The sequence below is a fragment of the Acipenser ruthenus genome, chromosome 5 (assembly GCF_902713425.1).
Source record: "Acipenser ruthenus chromosome 5, fAciRut3.2 maternal haplotype, whole genome shotgun sequence".
Taxonomy (NCBI): domain Eukaryota; kingdom Metazoa; phylum Chordata; class Actinopteri; order Acipenseriformes; family Acipenseridae; genus Acipenser; species Acipenser ruthenus.
In genome coordinates this window covers 76429952-76449717 of record NC_081193.1, presented here as the reverse complement: position 1 = coordinate 76449717, position 19766 = coordinate 76429952, and the positions used below count along the sequence as shown (strand labels likewise).

The 19766-nt window shown below is 44.4% G+C and overlaps 1 protein-coding gene across 1 annotated transcript in view; it reads right to left on the bottom strand.

The window, feature by feature from the left end:
* rab3gap2 (RAB3 GTPase activating protein subunit 2 (non-catalytic)) overlaps positions 1 to 19766 on the bottom strand; it is a 35420-nt gene that overhangs the window by 3624 nt on the left and 12030 nt on the right. The window contains exons 8-34 of the mRNA XM_034003243.3: positions 19426 to 19525; positions 18495 to 18593; positions 16785 to 16933; positions 16267 to 16346; positions 15942 to 16031; positions 15682 to 15821; positions 15031 to 15241; positions 14752 to 14895; positions 14495 to 14577; positions 13078 to 13142; positions 12532 to 12622; positions 11977 to 12104; positions 11408 to 11621; positions 10987 to 11084; positions 8289 to 8394; positions 7508 to 7668; positions 7122 to 7320; positions 6851 to 7036; positions 6239 to 6345; positions 5954 to 6020; positions 5515 to 5585; positions 4804 to 4839; positions 3612 to 3686; positions 2220 to 2438; positions 1803 to 1892; positions 557 to 760; positions 308 to 466 (exon numbers count right to left, since the gene is read on the bottom strand). Of these exons, the coding sequence (XP_033859134.3) occupies positions 308 to 466; positions 557 to 760; positions 1803 to 1892; positions 2220 to 2438; positions 3612 to 3686; positions 4804 to 4839; positions 5515 to 5585; positions 5954 to 6020; positions 6239 to 6345; positions 6851 to 7036; positions 7122 to 7320; positions 7508 to 7668; positions 8289 to 8394; positions 10987 to 11084; positions 11408 to 11621; positions 11977 to 12104; positions 12532 to 12622; positions 13078 to 13142; positions 14495 to 14577; positions 14752 to 14895; positions 15031 to 15241; positions 15682 to 15821; positions 15942 to 16031; positions 16267 to 16346; positions 16785 to 16933; positions 18495 to 18593; positions 19426 to 19525 (3372 nt within the window). The remainder of the gene's footprint in view (positions 1 to 307; positions 467 to 556; positions 761 to 1802; positions 1893 to 2219; positions 2439 to 3611; positions 3687 to 4803; positions 4840 to 5514; positions 5586 to 5953; positions 6021 to 6238; positions 6346 to 6850; positions 7037 to 7121; positions 7321 to 7507; positions 7669 to 8288; positions 8395 to 10986; positions 11085 to 11407; positions 11622 to 11976; positions 12105 to 12531; positions 12623 to 13077; positions 13143 to 14494; positions 14578 to 14751; positions 14896 to 15030; positions 15242 to 15681; positions 15822 to 15941; positions 16032 to 16266; positions 16347 to 16784; positions 16934 to 18494; positions 18594 to 19425; positions 19526 to 19766) is intronic.

Below are 19766 nucleotides of genomic sequence, written 5' to 3'. Positions count from 1 at the left end.
CTTACAAGCAGATTATTTTACATTGGTTAGTATAGGAATGATTTGGTCCCAGTGGTTTTGATCACTATATGCGGTGATTCTCTTGCAGTGATTGATCTTATATCAGTGATTCTTATAAATGGACTGCACTGTATAAGGGTGACCATTATGTGTGTACTGAATTATCACTGGCTTCACCCGTGTGCCTTGAGCCAGCTGTCTGTGTGTGTGTGCGTCTGTCTGTACATACACTGTATGTGTGTGTGTGGATTTGCCTGTGTAAATATATAGATATATATGGGCATTAATGAGAGGGGTGCTGTATTACCATTGCTTTGAGCCAGGTGCAGAGCATGGGGGGCAGCCTGGCCAGCAGCTCCATGCCCTCCTTAGTCTGGGTGTGCAGCAGGGCGAAGGCCAGCCTCTGACCCGTCAGGATGAGCAGCTGTGAGGCCAGGACCTCCTGATCCTCCACCTGCAGCATCACCTGGGAGAAGATAGAGCAGGGAGAGCAGAGTCAACACAGGGGAGACGCAGTGGCCCGGTGTTTGTTTAGGGGGAGTGCTATAACTCTTACCTCTTCAGCGAGTGGGTCTAGGCCATAGTTGTACAGCTCACACACTAGATGGCGCCTCAGCACATCGGCGCTAACCTGCAGCACGGGGGCCAGCTCCACAGCCAGTGCAGGCCAGGCCTGGTCCTGAGGGAGAAGGGCCAGGGGGGGACAGGAGTCATCACGAGGCACGGACTGCACCCAGCCACTCAACACCTTCAACAAGAACTGAGGAGATAGAGAGAGCACAGGGGTTAGGGAGCAGCACCAATAAAGAAAGGATAACAACAGCAGCACTCAAGTGCAGTATTATAGTAGGGAAGAGACAAGAACAGAACAAGGGGAGGCCATTCTGCACATCAACTAGGTAACCCATTCCACTCTGTGTGAAGAAGTGACTCCTTCCTTCTGTCCTAAGTCTCTCCACTTCACTTCCAACTGTGCTAAATAGGTTCAATTCTTTCAGCCTACCTTCATAGATCATTACTTTAAGCCCTAGGATTAGTCTAGTTGCTCTTGGACTCTCCAAACCACAATTTGGTAATGTGCGGACCAGAAATGAACTCAGTATTCCAAGAAGCATACAGTATTCTGAGAGATAGAACCCTACATCCCCTACAACTCGATCCAGGCTAATGTAGCCCAGTCCCAGTAGAAACCAGTACATCTCTGGCCCCATTAACCCAGTCCTAGTACAAACTGGTATATTCCCAGTCCCGTTAACCCTTTGCGGTCAATTTATTTTCACACGCGCAGTTTATTTCAGATGCACTGTTTAAAAGTATTTTTTTCACAGTAAAACAGGTTTATTTTTCACATACCTCTTAAGTCGTGCATACTGATAAATCATCTCCTGATCACTCATTTTATCAACAAACTCCTCAATAATGCGATCCAAGTCATTATTTTATGACTGTAAAATCTCAAAAAGCTCTGCAAATGTCTGTGATATTCTTTGAGCGCTGGATGCGGAAGCAGCTATCTTGTTTGTTTATGGCCGTATTATCTCTGGTGCCGGGGCTATGTGTATTGCTCAGATCCGCCCCCTTTTTTTTTTTTCTCGGCTTCTCTCGGCCATTGAATGGTTTTCTCAGCTTTTTCCGGAGAAAAAACGACTAGACACCTGTGTTTTACGTCTTTTTGATGATGGCGGACAGGGTCCGACATCGGACTGGAAAGGGAAAATTGTAATGTCGGACCAGGTCCGACATAGGACCGCAAAGGATTAACCCAGTCCCAGCCCTAGTAGCACAGTGGAGTGGAGGGTTACCTGCTGTCTCAGTGACACCAGGGTGGGGTCCATGTCTTCACTGGGTAGAAGCTGGATCGTCGTCAGATCTCTGAAGAAGGCATTCTTACCCTGGGGATAGAAAGAGAGAATAACGGAGTAAGAAGGACAGTAAGAGTAAGAGTGAGAGGTCTATAAACAAAAACAAAAGAGAGCAAGAATAATCGCAGCTGATGATCAATAAATTGTGCTTTTGGAATTAACAATTATATACCTGAATACCTTCATGCCTTAGCCATGGCTGTATGACAGGGAAGAAGGTGGGGTCATATACCCCTGAACTCATTGCAATAAAAATAAAACATGCTGAGTAAACCCCCGTTACCCCAATCTCTTGCAGCCCAGTGTTCCTGTGTTCCTGTGTTCCATACTCCCCAGCTCCTCTTTTGCTCCCCTCACCTTGCTGTCGAACAGCCCGAGTGGCTTGACGGTCTTGATGCTGAACCTCATGATGGCGTGCAGGATGCTGGTCAGGATGTAGTGGTGCTGCACCAGCGGGTAGTGCACGTGCCTCTGCTCCAGAGCCAGCTCCACGATGGAGGCCGGCCCTTCCACACACTGCCAGGGGTCCTCCACCTCCAGCAGGGGCACACCCATCTCATCACTGCCCACATCCGCCTGAGGAATGAATGAATCAATCAATCAATCAATCAATCAATCAATCAATCAACCAATCAATCAACTAATTAGTCAAACAAGCCAATCTCATCACGGCTCAAATCTGCCTGTGGAATCAATCGATCAACTAATCAAACAATCCAATCTTATCACTGCCCACATCGCCTGACGAATTAATCAATCAATCAATCAATTAATTAGTCAAACAAGCCAATCTCATCACGGCTCAAATCTGCCTGTGGAATCAATCGATCAACTAATCAAACAATCCAATCTTATCACTGCCCACATCTGCCTGAGGAATCAATCAATCAATCGACTAATTAAACAAGCCAAACTCATCACTGCCCACATCCACCTGAGGAATCACTCAATCAATAAATCGACTAATTAAACAAGCCAATCTCATTACTGCCCAGAGCTGCCTGAGGAATCAATCAATCAACTAATCAAACAAGCCAATCTCATCACGGCTCACATCCACCATCCGTCACTCAATGAACTAATCAATCAACTAATGAATCAGTCAGTCCTGCAGTAGGGCTGCACAAACCTATTTAATTATTTGGATTGTGCTCTGCACAGGGCTTACTTACCATTCCAAGTGAAACGAGGGAAGAAACAGCTGCTTGGATTTGTGTGGATTGCTGTTCTCCACAGAGTAAGAAAAGCAGCAAATCACAAATCCAAGCATCCATTTCTTCACTTGTTTCACTTTGAATGGTAAATTAGCCCAAATCAACACCAATGACCACCCCGATTTCTATGAAGAGCACAAACCGAATGATTGAATGTTCAGTTTGTGCAGCACGATCCTGCAGTCAATCGATCAGGAAACAAGCCATCAAAAGGGTTGTGGACAATTTCACCTTCCAGTTAGAATGACCAAGCAAGTTCAACGCTGACTGGCTTGCAAACAGATTTCTTTAACCAAGTGTAGTACCAGATACCATGTTTTAAAATATAAATACATGTTTCCTGTGTGTTATTTTATTATTACTATTATTTATTTTTACAAAAACATATGTGAGACGTGTAACTAATGGAAGTGCACAGCATGTATGAGTTTTAGAATGGTTTTGTTAGCTACAATCACTTTAAGGAATTCAACTATGTAAGCCCCAAGATAACATCGATTCCCTGTGTGTGAAGCTGGGATTGTCTATACTGTACCTCCATCAACGTCTGCAGGAGCTGAGAGCAGGATCCCAGGAAGGAGGTCATAGCAGAGTCTCCCATTCCTACATCCTGCAGAGAGGGAGTGAGAAGAGAGGGAACGGGAAGGGGAGGAGAGAGAGAAGACAGGGTGCAAGAAGGTGACAGAGCAGACAAGGGCGACACAGAGATTATTCACATTTAAATGTTGAAATCTTTACATTGGTCATTACCAGTCAGAATAGACATAATAAAACTGCATAATTACTGCAACACATATTTGTGTATTTAAATTGTATAAATACATTGGTTTAACACTGTTCTATGTAAACTCTAACACTAGCACTATATTCTGACTGCATATTTATGACAACGGTGTAGGCACAATTCCGAACGGTTAACACGCATTTAAATAGTGAATAGTATCCCTGACACACGCATACATACTGTACATACAGGAGTCCGAACCTCACTTCTTTGTGTTTTAAAATTGTGTGTAGTATGCTGCTTGCTGTATAAGAGATGGCAAAGTCTGATAAAAAACTGCAAAATGATTTCTGATGACACACCCTTCACAAGACATAACAACTTGTTATAAAAGCATGAAAAACAACACTGTAACCAGGAACTGTTACTTAACATAAAACTGTTGATTTTTATAAACTTTCTAACCGAGCTCTATATTCATGCTCACATGTGATCTATGCTAACACACATCATGTACAGTATATATGTGTTTCCTGCTACATCCCCATGTTTATATGCAGAGATGTGTACAAACACGTATTTTGCCATTGTATCCATTGCAAAACAAACTACTTTTTAAAATGCATTTCTGTTTAACTTGATTAGCGCAACTCATGCATTGCTATCCAAAACCAAATGAGACCTTTATTAATGGTGTTATAAGGCAAGAATAGAGGGAGCAATCTCATTGGCTAATAAGTGTTCAGACCTGTGCAGATATGTCACCACACCAGCACAGAACCACTCTTAACTGCCTGATTCACTTTGTGAGGGATGGGGTAGGGTGACAGAATAACACAATGGTCCAAACTCCACAGGCCTGAGCTGTCTAACAGCACGAGACGAAGCCAAGAACAACACATGCGGATACTGGACCGTATTTAAACACCCTGCCACGTGTACTTGCTTTCATACAATATATTCTGACCTACATATTATTCTGTGGGTCTGAGTTCATACTTACTCTTCTGCACAGTCGGTCCTTCGGTGCCTTCCCCACCTGCAACACACACAGTCTGAGTTCAGATCAGACAGTGGGATCTATCCCCTCCCATCACGGCAGCACTTCAGATGATCGGACACACAGACACTTAATACAGTGTCACCCCCTTGCTAATGGTACATGGTTCTATACGTGTAAAGCAAACAATACTGAATCCTGTATCTTACAGTATAACATCTAGCTGCTGCAGTTCTCTCAGGTTTTGGAGTGTGGTAATACAAGTAATACTACAGTGCAACAGAGCTAGAGTATAGAGAGCTGTACATTTGTTCTGTTTTTCTGAAAAGCGATAACATTCGTCAAATTTTAGTTTACAGCATGCAACGCTATGTGAGTGCAAGCAATAACAGCATAGCGGTGGATCCCTGTCTATTATATTCACACACTGCTCCTGCGTTATTCCTACACCATAAATAAAAACAAACGTCCCTGGAGTTAAGAGGCAGTGCAAAGTACACATTGCCCTCAAACAAACGTAATAGTTAGTACTTGTTCTGTAAGAGATATCCAGTTTTATTAAATGCTGTGGGTCCCATCTCATTGTGTGCATGAGTGTCCTGCAGTATCCCAGGACAGTAAAGGACAGGGTTTGAGTCATTTCATTGTTTTGGGTACCGGTAAGCAAGCTTGCTTAATAAACCAGTAAGTAAGTGAGTCAGTCAGTCTTGTTACCTTGTCCATCAGGAACGCAGCTGCAGAGAAGCGCTTGACAATGAAGGTGCTCCACATCATCACCGCGATGCCTGCAGACACACAGACCAGTGACCTGTTTCAGAATTTTTTTTTTTTTTTTTTAATCATTAATACAGATGGCTTGTAACATAAGGAAGGTAGTCCAGATCACTCTCCCCCTAATGACCGGCTTTGGATTATTTGACATTGTATCTCAAATGTAAAATCTTTGTGGGATATCGACACTACTGGGGACTGATTGAAGACACAACACACCAGAGGCGTGGCGATCACACAGCATTCATTGTGTGGGGGTGGGTCTGCAGTCAGGATATAATATCACTGGACAGTCAGGAATGGTTTGGGAACCTGATTATACAGCGTGTCCCTTCCTTCTTCTCGGACGCCCCCACGGTGTAAGCCTGTTTAGAAAACTCACCGTGCTGGATGTGAGCGTTGCAGATGCAGCGAAGGTGCTCAACAGACCAGGCCAGGTAGCGCCCCTCCTGCAGACAGACAGGACACAGGGTCAGTCAGAGAAACTAAACACACAGCATACGAAGCAAGGCTGTCGTGAAGTAGCAGTGAAGAGTCAGACATTTCAATGAGGGGTTTGCTTTTATTTTCACAATAAACGTTTGTCAAAGCATTTTACTACTTTATTTGAGTAGTTCTGTCTACTGACAGTGGTTTGTAGTTTCAGACAAGGTTTTGCGTGCGTTACCTCTGGGTCTTTGTTCCACTGCACCACGTACTCCCAGCAGCAGTGAGCAAAGAGCAGGTCAGGGTCCAGGGAGCAGGGGAAGCGCTGGCATACTGCGCGCAGGAGCTCTGAAACAACTCAGAGGTTACAATACTGACACACACACACCATGTACAGGAGCTCTGCAACACAACTCAGACGTTACAATACTGACACACACACACCATGTACAGGAGCTCTGCAACACAACTCAGAGGTTACAATACTGACACACACACACACACACACACACACTTGGGAGCTCTGAAACACAACACATACCTTACAATACTGACACACACACACACGCTCTGAAACACAACACAGAAATTAAAATATGGACACCTGACACACAGTGTGCAGTAGAAACACACCACAACACAATCCAGGCTCACACACAGCTCTGAAACAACATAATACTACTGGAACACAAGAGTGGGGATTACTGACACACAAGTTTTTAGTTTTCTTTCAAAAGTTTTGTTTTATGTTCAGTATAAATGATTAAACATCCCAGGGACACCGTTCCCTCTGCCAGACCACCAGACACACTCAGTATTTGTATACTGTGCCACAAATTTCTCTCTCTCTCACCTGCAGCCCTCTGGAAGCCCCGGCCCTCTCCCTCAGTCTCAGGCTTATCACTGCTGCTGCCCTCCTCCCCCTCCCCCTCCTCCTCCTGGCTCTCTGCAGCCCCCCTCTTCCCCAGCGCTGCTTTGAGGAGCCGCGGTACCACGTCCTGCTTGAACACCCACTTAGCCACACTGTCCGCCACGCCACCTGAGAGATAGAGATATTGTAATGTTACGGTACTTAGTGAAAATAGTAGAGTTAGTCTGAGCACTGGTATCATGTCTAGTCCTACCTCTCCCAGCCTCCAGCAGCCCACGCACAGTTATTCTGCTTGTGCTCACAGCACCCCCTGCTGCTCCTCTGGGGGCAGGACAGCTCAGCAGAGTCTGCAAGAGGAGGCAGTCTTCCAGCTGTCTGAGCAGCACTCCCCACTGCTCCAGATCCAGAGACAGAGCCTCCCAGGAGTCTGTCATCCCCTCAGGGCTCTGGAACTGAGCAAGAGGAGAGAGAGTGAGGGAGAGAGACAGGGAGGGCGAATAATTCCTTCCTTTATAAACAGATTATATTATAATAAATGATGTAAGTGTTTTATTGTGCAATTTAAAGAGAGAGAGAGAGAGCGCGAGCAAGTGAGAGAGAATGGGGTACTATGTGAGAAGGGGTAAAGCAGCACCTCACCTTCTTCTCTGCCAGCTGGTTGACTCTGCTCTTGGCCACGCTGTGCCCCACGAGAGCTGCCAGCAGGGCGGCTCCAGGGCTCTCTGCCTGGGAACACTCACTGCGCACCTGCTGCCACCAGGGGGAGACAGACTGCAGGTCCCAGGACTCCTCCACTGCACCTGATGAGGGAGAGAGAAAGTGAGAGAGTCAGAAAGAGAGACAGACTTCAGGTCCCAGGATTCCTCCACTGCACCTGTCGTATTTCCCCGTGAGCTCTCTCCTGTTGTGATGTGGTGTTATTGCTCCATGCTGTATTATCCTCTCTCTGTCATGCTATACTGTCCTGTGTGATTCTGTGCTGTACTGTCATGTGCTGTATTATCCCCTCACTCATTCATTTAAAAAATACAGATGGCTTGTTAAAGAAAGTAGTCTAGATCATTCTCTCCATAATGACCTTGCAACTCCAGAACGCACAGTTCCTCAGGCCCTGTATTCCTTTCACCTGTCATGCTGCACTGTGCTGTACTGTAATGTCCTTTGATGTGCTGTGTGATGCTGTATTATCCCCTCACCTGTCATGCTGCACTGTGCTGTACTGTACTGTCCTGTAATGGCTGTGTGATGCTGTATTATCCCCTCACCTGTCATGCTACACTGTGCTGTGAGAAGCTGTGCTGTACTGTACTGACCTGTGCTGTGTGATGCTGTATTATCCCCTCACCTGTCATGCTGCACTGTGCTGTACTGTACTGTCCTGTAATGTGATGTGCTGTGTGATGCTGTACTATTCCCTCACCTGTCATGCTGCTCAGCAGGGTGAGCAGGCTGTGCAGGCAGCTCACAGTCTCCAGACTCTTCAGAACCTCTCGCTCTCGAGAGAGCCACACACTGAGCAGCAGGGACTGAGGAAGAGGGACAGATATAAGGGATATATATATATATATATATAGATAGATATATATCCTTCAAAATCTATATATCCATAAGCCACTCGTCCATAACTATTAAAATACTCAGCAGTACTAACTTAAAAAAAATACTAAAAGAAACTTTATAAATTCAATGGCATTAAAAAATACTTTAGGTGGACAGGTAAGTCATTGTATATATTAAAATAACATTGAAACTCCTGCGATTGAACCAAAGTTTCTTTTAATATTTTTAGATCCATAAGCGACTGCATTTCAACAATGAGCGGTGAGAATCTGTGCAGAAGCAAGTGTCCCCTACCTCTTACCACTGGGGGTATAACAATAGACTAATGTAACAATACTATCACAATACGAAGGTCGTGGTTAAGATATGTGTCACGACACATGTGATCGTCCTGACGGGCTACTTGTATGACGCATAATAATACCAAATTATCAATTAATGAAGAACCATAAACTGCAGTTAGGGAGAGTATATATTCATAACTACCATGAGCTATGTTGTGTTTTTGGTCTTGTATCCCAATATAAATACATGGCAGTGTGGCAGGGTAAAAGCCCTGCCCGTGCACAGGTGTGTGTGTGTGTGTTGATTTGGGGAATATGGGGTTGGCAGGGAGGGGGTTAAATTTCTCCCTGTCAAAACACGTGGGAATCCGTGAACTGAACAGGTGTATAAATAGGGTGATCACAGGTGTGAGAATGAAGGATTAGAATGAGGGCTGTCAATGAAACTTCTACAATTAATGCGTTAATTTCTTTTTAAAGTTTATTTCTTGACGTTAACTTTTTTTTTTTCTAAACTTATTTTTGTATTAATACACCGTGCTTTTATCAGCATCTAGTTTGTTTGTACTCTGCGCTGATTGCTTCCCGCCCCTGTTAATGGCGTGCACAAAAAAAAAACATGGCTGCTTTGCAATGGGTGTCTTTCTGTCCCAGCTGATGTGAGGCAGTGATATGCGATGAAACAAAAGAATCAAACCGAACGTAGCATCGCCTGTTTTGTACAGAATGTTCTTCTCACTGGTGAAATTCCTATTGCAGGTACTTTTTTAAATGCACACATATATATATTTACATATCAGTGAATGAAAACATTTTTGGTATATTAATGCAGAGTCTATACATTACTGGGACCTGAAAACTTCAACGTGACAAATACTGTGTCGCCAAAAGAAATAATAGTCACGTACAATAATGTACGTGTGTGTGTTTATATATACAGTTTTTAACGTGGTTTAAAATTACATTTAAAAACACAATGTTCATACCTACAGATTGATATAAAACATTTATGGATTTTTAAAGAAAGTGTTCTATAATATGCCAGCAAGCCAGCACAACAAAATGAAAACAGAGCACTGCCTATGATCTGTCTAATGACTACTAAAATAATAATAATTATTTTAAACAATGATAGACAAATACAGACACATTATATATATATGAAATACAGTGTAATTTGAAATGCATTAAGGTGAATAATAAACCGACTCCATTGTGATTTAGCAGTTGGTTCAAATATTTGAACAGCAAATGCAGGAATGTTTATGTTCTGTGTAAATAAATATAAAACTATAAAGGGGCAATACTATTAATCCAGAAATAGGACAACCATTTTTTTATTTTTATGCTGGGTTGTTTCTTGGAGGAGAATAATAAGAATAATAGGAGATTATGGAATTGGTAAAACAGTCTGGTTGCTTGTCAGTGGTCACACCGACCAGTCGACTGATGCTCAAGATCAGTATGGGTTATACATTGTATTTGTTTTGCAAGACCTAAATGGTGAACATGCACCTGTCGTACTGAAAGCTGTCCTTGCAGATACACTTTACCTACAGGCTGTTAATTACAACACTGTTTCACAAGCTATTGTAAAGTGCTTGAGTAACTTTGATGTTAATGTTGATGTCAGTGTATTTACCTGTATATTTGCTGTTTAAAAAAAATAAATCTGTACACGTAATTTATAACATATTTCAGTGCACATTCCGCAAAACACGATACTTTACCCGTGACACTGCCGTGAATTTTAAAGAAAGTTTCTGCGATTTTCAGAGTCTTACTTATATAGGTAATAAGAAGAACTTTAAAATAATAAAAATAATAATAATAGCATCAGTAATAAAACAAACGAATGAGATGCATGCAGTAATTGTATCAATTAAATATGAGATTAAAACCAAGATTAACTAAAATACTTTTTTTTTTTTTTAATCGCAAGATTAAATCACGATTATTATTTTTAATTGCTTGAATCAATGTCGGTGTTAGTTGGTGAAGGTATGTGTTTTTTCGTGTTGCGTGCTTGTATTATTGTGAGTTTTTGTAAACCTGTTTATTTTGGCCACCTTGACGTTTTATTTTGGTAACTTGTTTTGTTCTATTTAACGTCGAGTGTTTTGTTTGTTATTTGTTCTAAAACGTTCACTGTAACTTCTGTGTCTGCATCTCCTTTCCCATCACAAAACAATACATACCTTAATTATGATACGATATACCATGTAAAGAAAGCATCACGATGAATCGTTTCACAATCAATTGTTCCATACTCACCAGCAGCTGTTGGGGACTGATCCCTGAGTCTTGCAGGGTCTGGCAGATCCTCTTGGGGGCGCACTCCCCACAGAGACACCTCCAGAAGAACAGGCTGCCTGCAACAGACAGATACATGGCGTTGGAACGAGGGGCACACACTAAAACATTTTCATTATCTTACTTTATCTGTGTGTATTATTCCATGTCCGTGTCCTGTGTCTGTCTGTACTATACCGTGACTCTGTATGACACTATGACTGTGTGTATGTGACGCTGTCTGTATTCTACTGTTTCTCTGTGCTGTCTCCCACTCTCTCGCTCTCTGTATGACACGGTCTCTGTGCTGTCTTTGTCTGTATTACAATGTCTGTGATGTCGATGTCTCTCTCGCTCTCCCTCTCTGTATGACACTGTGTCATCATTCTGCTCCTGGTCGTACCAAGCTGGATCCAGTCGCTGTCCTGACCCCGGCTCAGCCTCACTGCCCCTTCCTCACACTCCATCTGGGACAGAAAGCTGCGCACAGGAAGTGCAACCCCAGGGTCTTGAGCGAAGCTGACAGAGGGCCGGCTGCTCTCCTCTCTGTATCGCTGCAGCAGGGCTTGAATCCGGGACAGCTCCTCCTCACTCAGACGAAGCACCGAGGAGAGGTCCTGAGAGAGACAGGGACAGAGAGAGAGGGGGGGGGAGAGAGAGAGAGAGAGAGAGAGAGAGAGAGAGAGAGAGAGAGAGAGAGAGGGAGAGAGGGAGGGAGAGAGAGAGAGAGGGAGGGAGAGAGAGAGAGAGGGAGGGAGAGAGGGAGTCACACATCCACAAAAGACAAAAAAAGAGGGGATTGGAGAGGCAGCGTCAGTGTGCTGAGAGAGCGACTAAGGGAAAGGAAGCTGAGGGAGAGCCTGTCACACAGGCACAGGGATCACTGTGACAGTGTAAGTGTGTAAAGAGAGCAGATTGCATACGGAGACAGAAGGAGAGACAGTGTGTAGAGAGCGCAGTTCAGATACTCACAGTGTCGGCTGTAGTGCTGTCCTGCCCCGCCCCCTCCGAGTGGATCTTCTCAATGTCGGTGTAGAGCTGCAGCAGTTTGAGCTGGCTGGAGCACAGCTGCAGTAATGCCTCATCAACACCCTCCGGGTCTGAAAGAGAGCAGAGAGGAGACTGCCGAGTGAACAGTGAATGCGAAAGACAGAGAGCGCAAGAGAGAGAAAGGACCAGAAAAAGACTGCAAGGCAGATAGACAGACACAGGCGGGACTAGGTTTATTGGCTGGCTCTTGGGACATGGGAACTGTTAATGTTTCTGTTCAGAGATAAAATCTCTACATATTGCTTCGAGAGTATATGCAAGTCAACTGCTTCAAGGTAAGGGCTAGCTTTGGGAACAATGTGATAAGCACAAGTCAAGCTCCCTTACCCAGTACTAACAGGGTCACTGCAGAGTCACACAGGGTCGAACCCAGGAGACCCCAGACTGCCTTGCTCAGAGACAGAGAGATGAGGGTTGAGTAAGAGATGGGGGCACCCCTAACCCTGACACCGATGACTGAATCCTGGCTGCTCTTACCTTGCCCCTTGAGGCTGTCCAGCAGGGCCTGAGCGATGCTGGTCAGAGAGGAGAGAGGCACGTTCTTACTGGACAGCAGGGACTCCAGCGCCTGACAACAAACAACACAGGCAGGGACAGTTTATTGTTCGTTTACCCTTCTTAAAAACCAATACTTACCTTGAAACAGAGTGCTGTGTGCTTAAAGTGCTACGGTTACACAATGACAGCAGCTGCGTTCAGGCAGGGCTTGGATTTGCTTTGCGACAGCCCAAGGAATCTTTATAACAAAGGTTTTAGGAATACAGCTTCAAGTGCGCTGAATAAAGGTACAACAGTTCAGTGCAATAACAGTACCCCACTCCCTTCTCATGCACGTTGTGTGTCGGACGTTTTTCACATACAAACAACTCCCAAATATGGGATGCCATGGTGTGCCTCCCTCTCTTCTTGCCTATACCCTCCCACCCTCTCTGACTAACTCCCTCCCTCTATTTTCCCTCCTTGCTACCCTCCATCCTCTCTGACTAACTCCCTCCCTCCCTCCCTCCCTCCAGAGGCAGGTACCTGTTTTTTGATGGCTGGATACTTGATGTCCTGGAGGATGTTCTTGGCTTCTGTCTCCACAGTCTCTGTGAACGTAAAGGCAGCAGCTTTACAGTAGAGGTGGGAGGAGGAGGGGGGCATGCTTAACAAGGCAAGCAATGAGATGAACTGATCTTTAAATGAGACCTATTCCTACTGACAGTTAATCCCTTGTATTCACCTTTGCAACTGGCTGTATATAATGATAATGCCCTGCACCATATCGTGCAGGGAAGAGACTCCTGCTGCACCTTTAAGGTTAGGTAACATTATTTACTGCTGTGCAAAAATATTTGTAATTATATACATATTTTTTAGATCTATTCTCAAAATAATCACATTCAATTTTTTTTTTTTTTCTGATTTTATTTCAAAGATTATTTTTTAAGTATTTAATCTGTTTTGCCTTTGCCTGTGAGAGTGATACTTATGGGTTAAGTTTGGCATCACTGAGGGCTTAAACACAGAAAACACTGGATTTCTATTGAACACACCGTAACAGAGTTTTTGTTGCAGTTTTTTTTTTCTTTACGGGAAGGTATCATGATAATGACATCATAGCCCCAAGCGAGAAGTGATCCACAGTCATAAGTCAACATGACCCTATATTCAGGTTTGTAAAATATGACTTGAACATACTGAAACCAGACGCTATAAAAATGAACAATCTACCCTTTAAATAAGATTGCAGCGTCTGCAATGACAATGAAGGTCACCAGATGACAGAGACACTCAATCATCTTTCCTTGTGTCTAGAGTCTCTACCATTATAAATCTGTGGAGATGTGCTGCAGGACTGTGCACAACATTACCGAGTTACACAACACCCTGCACTGCTCCCAAGAAACACGTTACTGTGCCGTGTCCCAACATAAATCACCTGGGGAATACATTTCTCATCTTTTACTCGACAGTGCTCGCCATGACGAAGAGAATTTCTCTTACAAACACTGCTATGTATCCACAGCACGCTCTGTTCCCACAATACGCTACTCATTTTAATCAGACAACTGGCATTATTGCAGGAGGGAACATGATACACTGCAAGCTTAGAAGAGAAATTCTCTCCTTCTCCTGGCGACACTTGAGTAAAAGTTGTGGAATGAATCCAAAATGCCATTCTGCCCATCTAAGCCCGACCGCTTCCTAGTAGCTGATTGATCTCATAACTCTTGTCAAGTTGGGTCTTAAAGGATCCCAGTTATTCTGCCTCAACACGACTCGGTAGGCCATTCCATACCCTCACCACTCTCTATGTGAAGAAGTGTCTCCTTCCCTCTGATATAGCAAAGTCAAAGCAATGCTTTTCTTGTAAACACTGTGTGTGCTGTGCTGCTCAGCTGGACTATGATCCCAGCCCGTCTCAGGTGACCCCTGCAGCCCCCTGCGCTCTGCTTACCGCTGCTGAGCTCCTTGGCTTTGAGCAGCGCGCCCAGCCTCTTCACCAGGTGCATGTCCCGTGCGCGCTCGCTCTTCTTATCACTGCGGGGGAGACACAGGGAATAGTGTTACAACCTGCCCCCATATCACAGCTGTGGATATAAAGGGGCAGCAAACAATGACTTATTAGTATTTCATTATGAGTCCTAGTGTAACCTTTTATTGGCTTTATAAAATAAGTACTATAGGGAAACAGAAATATGTTTTTTATTTTACCTGAGTGCCAGGTGGAAGGGCACGTTGACAGTCCTCAGGCTGCCGGTGGCTGCGTCAATCAGGCACACCTGCTGTGTTTGGGGCTGCCAGCCCTGGCTGGTCACGTTGTTCAGACCCATGATCTTGTAGCCGGGGTACAGTAACCTGCAGAGAACACAAGGGGGAATGAGAGAGAAACAGCAACAAACAGCAACATTACTGTGGTAAACTTTTAGAAGGGTTTTTCTCTTTCACCTGCAGTGCACTGTTAGCTCTGTTACCCAGGCGTTTCTCTCTCACCTGCAGTGCTTGCCCACGTTGAATGCCCCAACACGTGCCCCCTGCTGTGTGCCCCACACCTCCAGGATGCCGCGGCGCGGTGCGTAGATCACCAGGAACTGCGCAACACGACTGGGACCCTGTGGAGAGGGCGGAGCAGAACGGGGGTCCAACTCGCGCTCGTTAAGAACCTCCAACACCTGGATCCAGCCCACCTGAGCATCACGGTACCCTGTGGGGGGTGGGGAAGAGAGACTATATATTAGAGATCTGGTTATAAAAAATAGCAATCATGACAGAAACATGAAAGACTGAACCACACTCCCTCTCCCCTAGTCCCTCTGTTGCAACCACTAGACTACACTGCCTCCCTCCCAGTCCCTCCACTCTAAACACTAGACCACACTAGCTTAATTCTCAGTCGACCAGCTCTAAAACCAGACCACACAGTTTCCCTTCCAGTCTCTCAGCTCTAAGCTCTACACCACACTGCCTCCCTCCCAGTCACTCTGCTCTAACCACTAGACCACACAGCTTCCCCCCCCCCCCCCCAGTACCTCAGCTCTAACCTCTAGACCACTGCCTCCCTCCCAGTCCCACCGCTTTAAAATACTAGACCCCACTGCCTCCCCCCAGTCCCTCAGCTCCAGCACCCAGTCCCTGGCTCCTCACCCTTCCACATGCGGATAGCCAGGCCTCGTGCCACATCCAGCAGGATGACTCTGCCAAAGTCGTCAGTGACAGCAGCCAGCGTGCTGCAGGGAGAGAGGCAGATCGACTCGCCGTGACGACGGGAATCGGGGAGACCAAACCTGCGGGGGGGGGGACAAGTTAGATTACATCAGAGGCAGTGTGAGAGCAGGGGGAGAGGAAAGGAGTGGAGAGGACAGGATGGGGAGGGGAGGGTTGGTTAGGATCACAGAGGTTCCTACCTGACAGCAAGTGGGGTGGCTGGCTCCATTTTGGGTTTCTGTTTCTGGACCGGCTCCTCCTCATTCTTGTTCTTCCAGCCGAGCCAGCCACTGAGAACCAACAAAACATGATTAGTAATCAGCCCAATCAACCCCAATGACCCTCACCTGTGGAGAGCTTCACTCAAAATAAATAATCGGTTTGTGCAGCACTAAAATCTAGTGTTAAACTATCAACATAGTTAGCTTCACCGGAAAAATAAGAAACATCTTTTTACTTTTCCATATTAATGCACTAAATAGAGATGAACTAAACACATTACATTCAAATCCAATGAGTGGTTACCTGGCTGCATTGAAGAGGGCAGAGGTCAGCTTGCTCGCAACAGCCAAAGCCACATGGGAGAGAAGAGGCTGAGAGCTCCCCTGAGAGAGTGGAGAGAGAGGAGAGAGAGAGGGTAATACAGAATTAGTGACCACAAACTGGAGATTGAAACAGGCAGACACAAATTAAAACTGAAAGCCCAGGTAGGCCTGATTCTGCAACCAGTGCCACAGTGGAGTGATCGAGTCAGAGACTGTACAAAATACAAATAAATATTTGATTAAACTGGCTAAAAAAGTAGGTTTCTTGATGAAATAGGATAATATTTTTTGGGGAAAAAGAAAGAGGCACAGTGCAGAGTAGATGCCTTTCAATACTAGTACTGTTACTGATTGTATAATCACCCTGTAGATGATGATGATGATGATGATGAAAATGGTTAATTATAATACAGTCAACAAGCTATCTGAAGGAATGCCAGCCCTTCATGATGGCATGATGGTGTGCTACCACAGTAATTGTATACGGTAGACAGGCACCTCTATGGCGTAGTAGAATCCCGAGAAGGGCCCGGCGCCGACGGTGATATACTGGGACATGGCAGGGGGGCTCCCCTTCAGTGTGGCGTGGTAGCCCCCCAGGATAGAGGCGTTCTTCATCTGATCAAAGGGGCATAGCGTCATGATGCCTGCAGAGCAGGGGGTTTGGGGGGGGGGGGGGGGTGGAGAGAAGAGAGCGTGAGAGGGGAGGGTTTACTGTATCTTTGAAAAATAATGCATCAGTGGCAGCTCCTCATAAGAGGCTGTCAAGTTTTACTGTATCTGTATTGGCTACACAATGCAAGCTTTCAGCTAGCCTCTACTACTCAATTAGACTTAAAGGGCACATAAGGACCTTTTTATTTTATTGTGTTACATGTTCCCATGTGTTGCTACAACTGTTTGACGTAGGGTGTGTGTACTGTTTAAATTTTTTTTTTTTTTTTACATTGACCACTTTTTTAAAACTTTTAAATTGCATTCCCTGCCTCAAGATGGTTCCCATGTACCCGCATGGACCTCTCAGAACTACATTTCCCATCATCCTGCTGCTTACATATGTAACAGATGGATTTACCAGTCAGCAGGAGGATGATGGGAAATGTAGTTCTGAGAAAAAATAAATACAAAATTGAAACAATACTGCTAAGAAATAAATAATAAATACACACACCTTACGTGAACAGTTGTAGTAACACATGGGAACATGAAACACAATAAAATAAAAAGGTCCTTATGTACCCTTGAATCTTGACGTATCTGTTGACAGGCAGGTTGGGGTTCACGTGTGGCTACTCCTTTAAGTTTTGATTTCCATACAGTACATTGTAGATTTTTTTTAATTCATACACCATTTCCCTCCCTTTCAATAAACAATAACAATAAAGGTCATCCAAAGCCTAAATTGGACCTTCTTCAACAGGGAGGCTCAAAACAAAATTGCCTTTTTAATTGCTCATGGTACAAAAAAATGAAATGGTTGAGTATTCGCAGTCTGTTTTTTCAAACCGACTCTTCATCTTCCAAATATTTTTTCAGGATTCAATCAAGTAAGTCCACAATGTTTTTGTTATATTCAGTTCCTTGCCTTATGTGCTGCGTATACTATATTACTGTATTACATTTCTTATTAAATTACGAAGTACCTTTTGAAACGTGCAATGCTTTATTGCATATAATAAAAAGGATAGACAGATAGATAGATAGATAGATAGATAGATAGATAGATCTTTAGATAGATAGATAGATAGATAGATAGATCTTTAGATATATAGATATATTTAGCTTCCCCACTTAGTCAGGAGCCGCTACTGGATTGTATGACTGTAAAACCAATAAAAAATGTATTCAAAAGAAAAGAAAGAAAGAAAGAAAGAAAGAAAGATTCACACACACACACAATCCTGTCTTCAGAGCGCACTCACTCACACAGGTTATACTCATACTGCTACAACACTTCCCGTCCACTGAAACTGGTCTCATATTTTTTATACCAGAGCGTGCTTATTTTTCGTATTTCAGTGGCCTGCTTGTAGCAGTGTGACATCACATTAGCAGCTTCGCCAAGCTGTGAATTCAGCCTTCCCAGCAACGTTTAATCCGTAAAAGACAAATAAATGACTTAAACCATTTGACGACCCATCGTGTATCCTCTCAGTTACATACAGACAGTGTATGTAAGTGAAGCAGCTCACAGTCTCAGGTGCTTACCAATGCTGGCGTGGTCCACTATGGAGTCCATGTCCTGCAGACCCCACTTCTTATAGGCCAGGGGAGGGGGCTGGACATTCTCGTTCCCTGCTGCAGCAGCTGGGGGAGGGACAGGGGGCGTTATTAACAGAACCAGTATTCAGCAAAACTAAACCAGGTTGCTTGAGACAGTGCTGCCTCTATATTTCACAATCTGATCTACGTGAAATATTGAAAACAGTGAATTAGTAATGGGGACTTAAATAGGAAAAATATAGACTTGTACAATTTACTGTCAACATGGCCTAAAGAATTAAATGAGTGAATGATCAAAACGGTCAAATACAGAGGGAGCGCTGTACACTAATTGCTATTCAATCAAACTGAAGTCTGCTTAGATCCACATGGGCTACAGTTTAATGTATTTTATTGGAGTCATTTTACCTGCCTGGTGACGTCTTGAGAACTCTGTTGCAGTGCAAAGAACAGGTTTAGGAAAGCACACAAATCAGTTTGACCAAGAGAAAGAATACTGCGAGTGGAGCAGTGTTGCTGCCAAGAACTCAATATAAATCAGCAGCTGACAGCAGAATTAACACAAGTAATGAATAATAACAAAACAAAAGTCATTTCAGTTTTCTGGCGCGGGGCCATATTCACAAAGCTTTTAGTCAGCTGATATTTTTTGGACCATTATCTAAACAGGACTGTCACCTGTTTTAATGGTCTGCTCAGACCCCTTTTAATTTCAATGTTGTTAAGCACTGAGCCAATTGAAATAGACATGATCGGAAGCGATCTGAACCATTCCTCAGTGCTGGAATGAAAGATATTTCATATTTGAGAATCAAAAGGCATGCTTCAAAATCGACAGAGGCAGCTACCATTAAGATATCAAGGGGGACCAAAAGGTACCTCGGGGTATCACAGGGTATCTCCCCTCCCCACCTACCTCGTGCCACCTGGTTGCGGCAGGCACGCAGAGACTGGAAGAGACTGAATCCGTCGATAGTGACCAGAGCGCAGGGGTACAGGATACTCAACTCCTCATGCTGCAGGGAGAGAGAGGGGGAGCGGTGGAAGTGGAGAGAGGAAGAGACCGATCAATTACCCAGCAATGACTGCTTTACGAGGCCCTCACGGTCCTGTACTGTAATGATGGGGCGTGTCTCCCTGGCTCACTCTGTCCTGTAGTGTAATGAAGGGGCGTGTCTCCCTGGATCACTCTGTCCTGTAGTGTAATGAAGGGGCGTGTCTCCCTGGTTCACTCTGTCCTGTATTGTAATGAAAAGG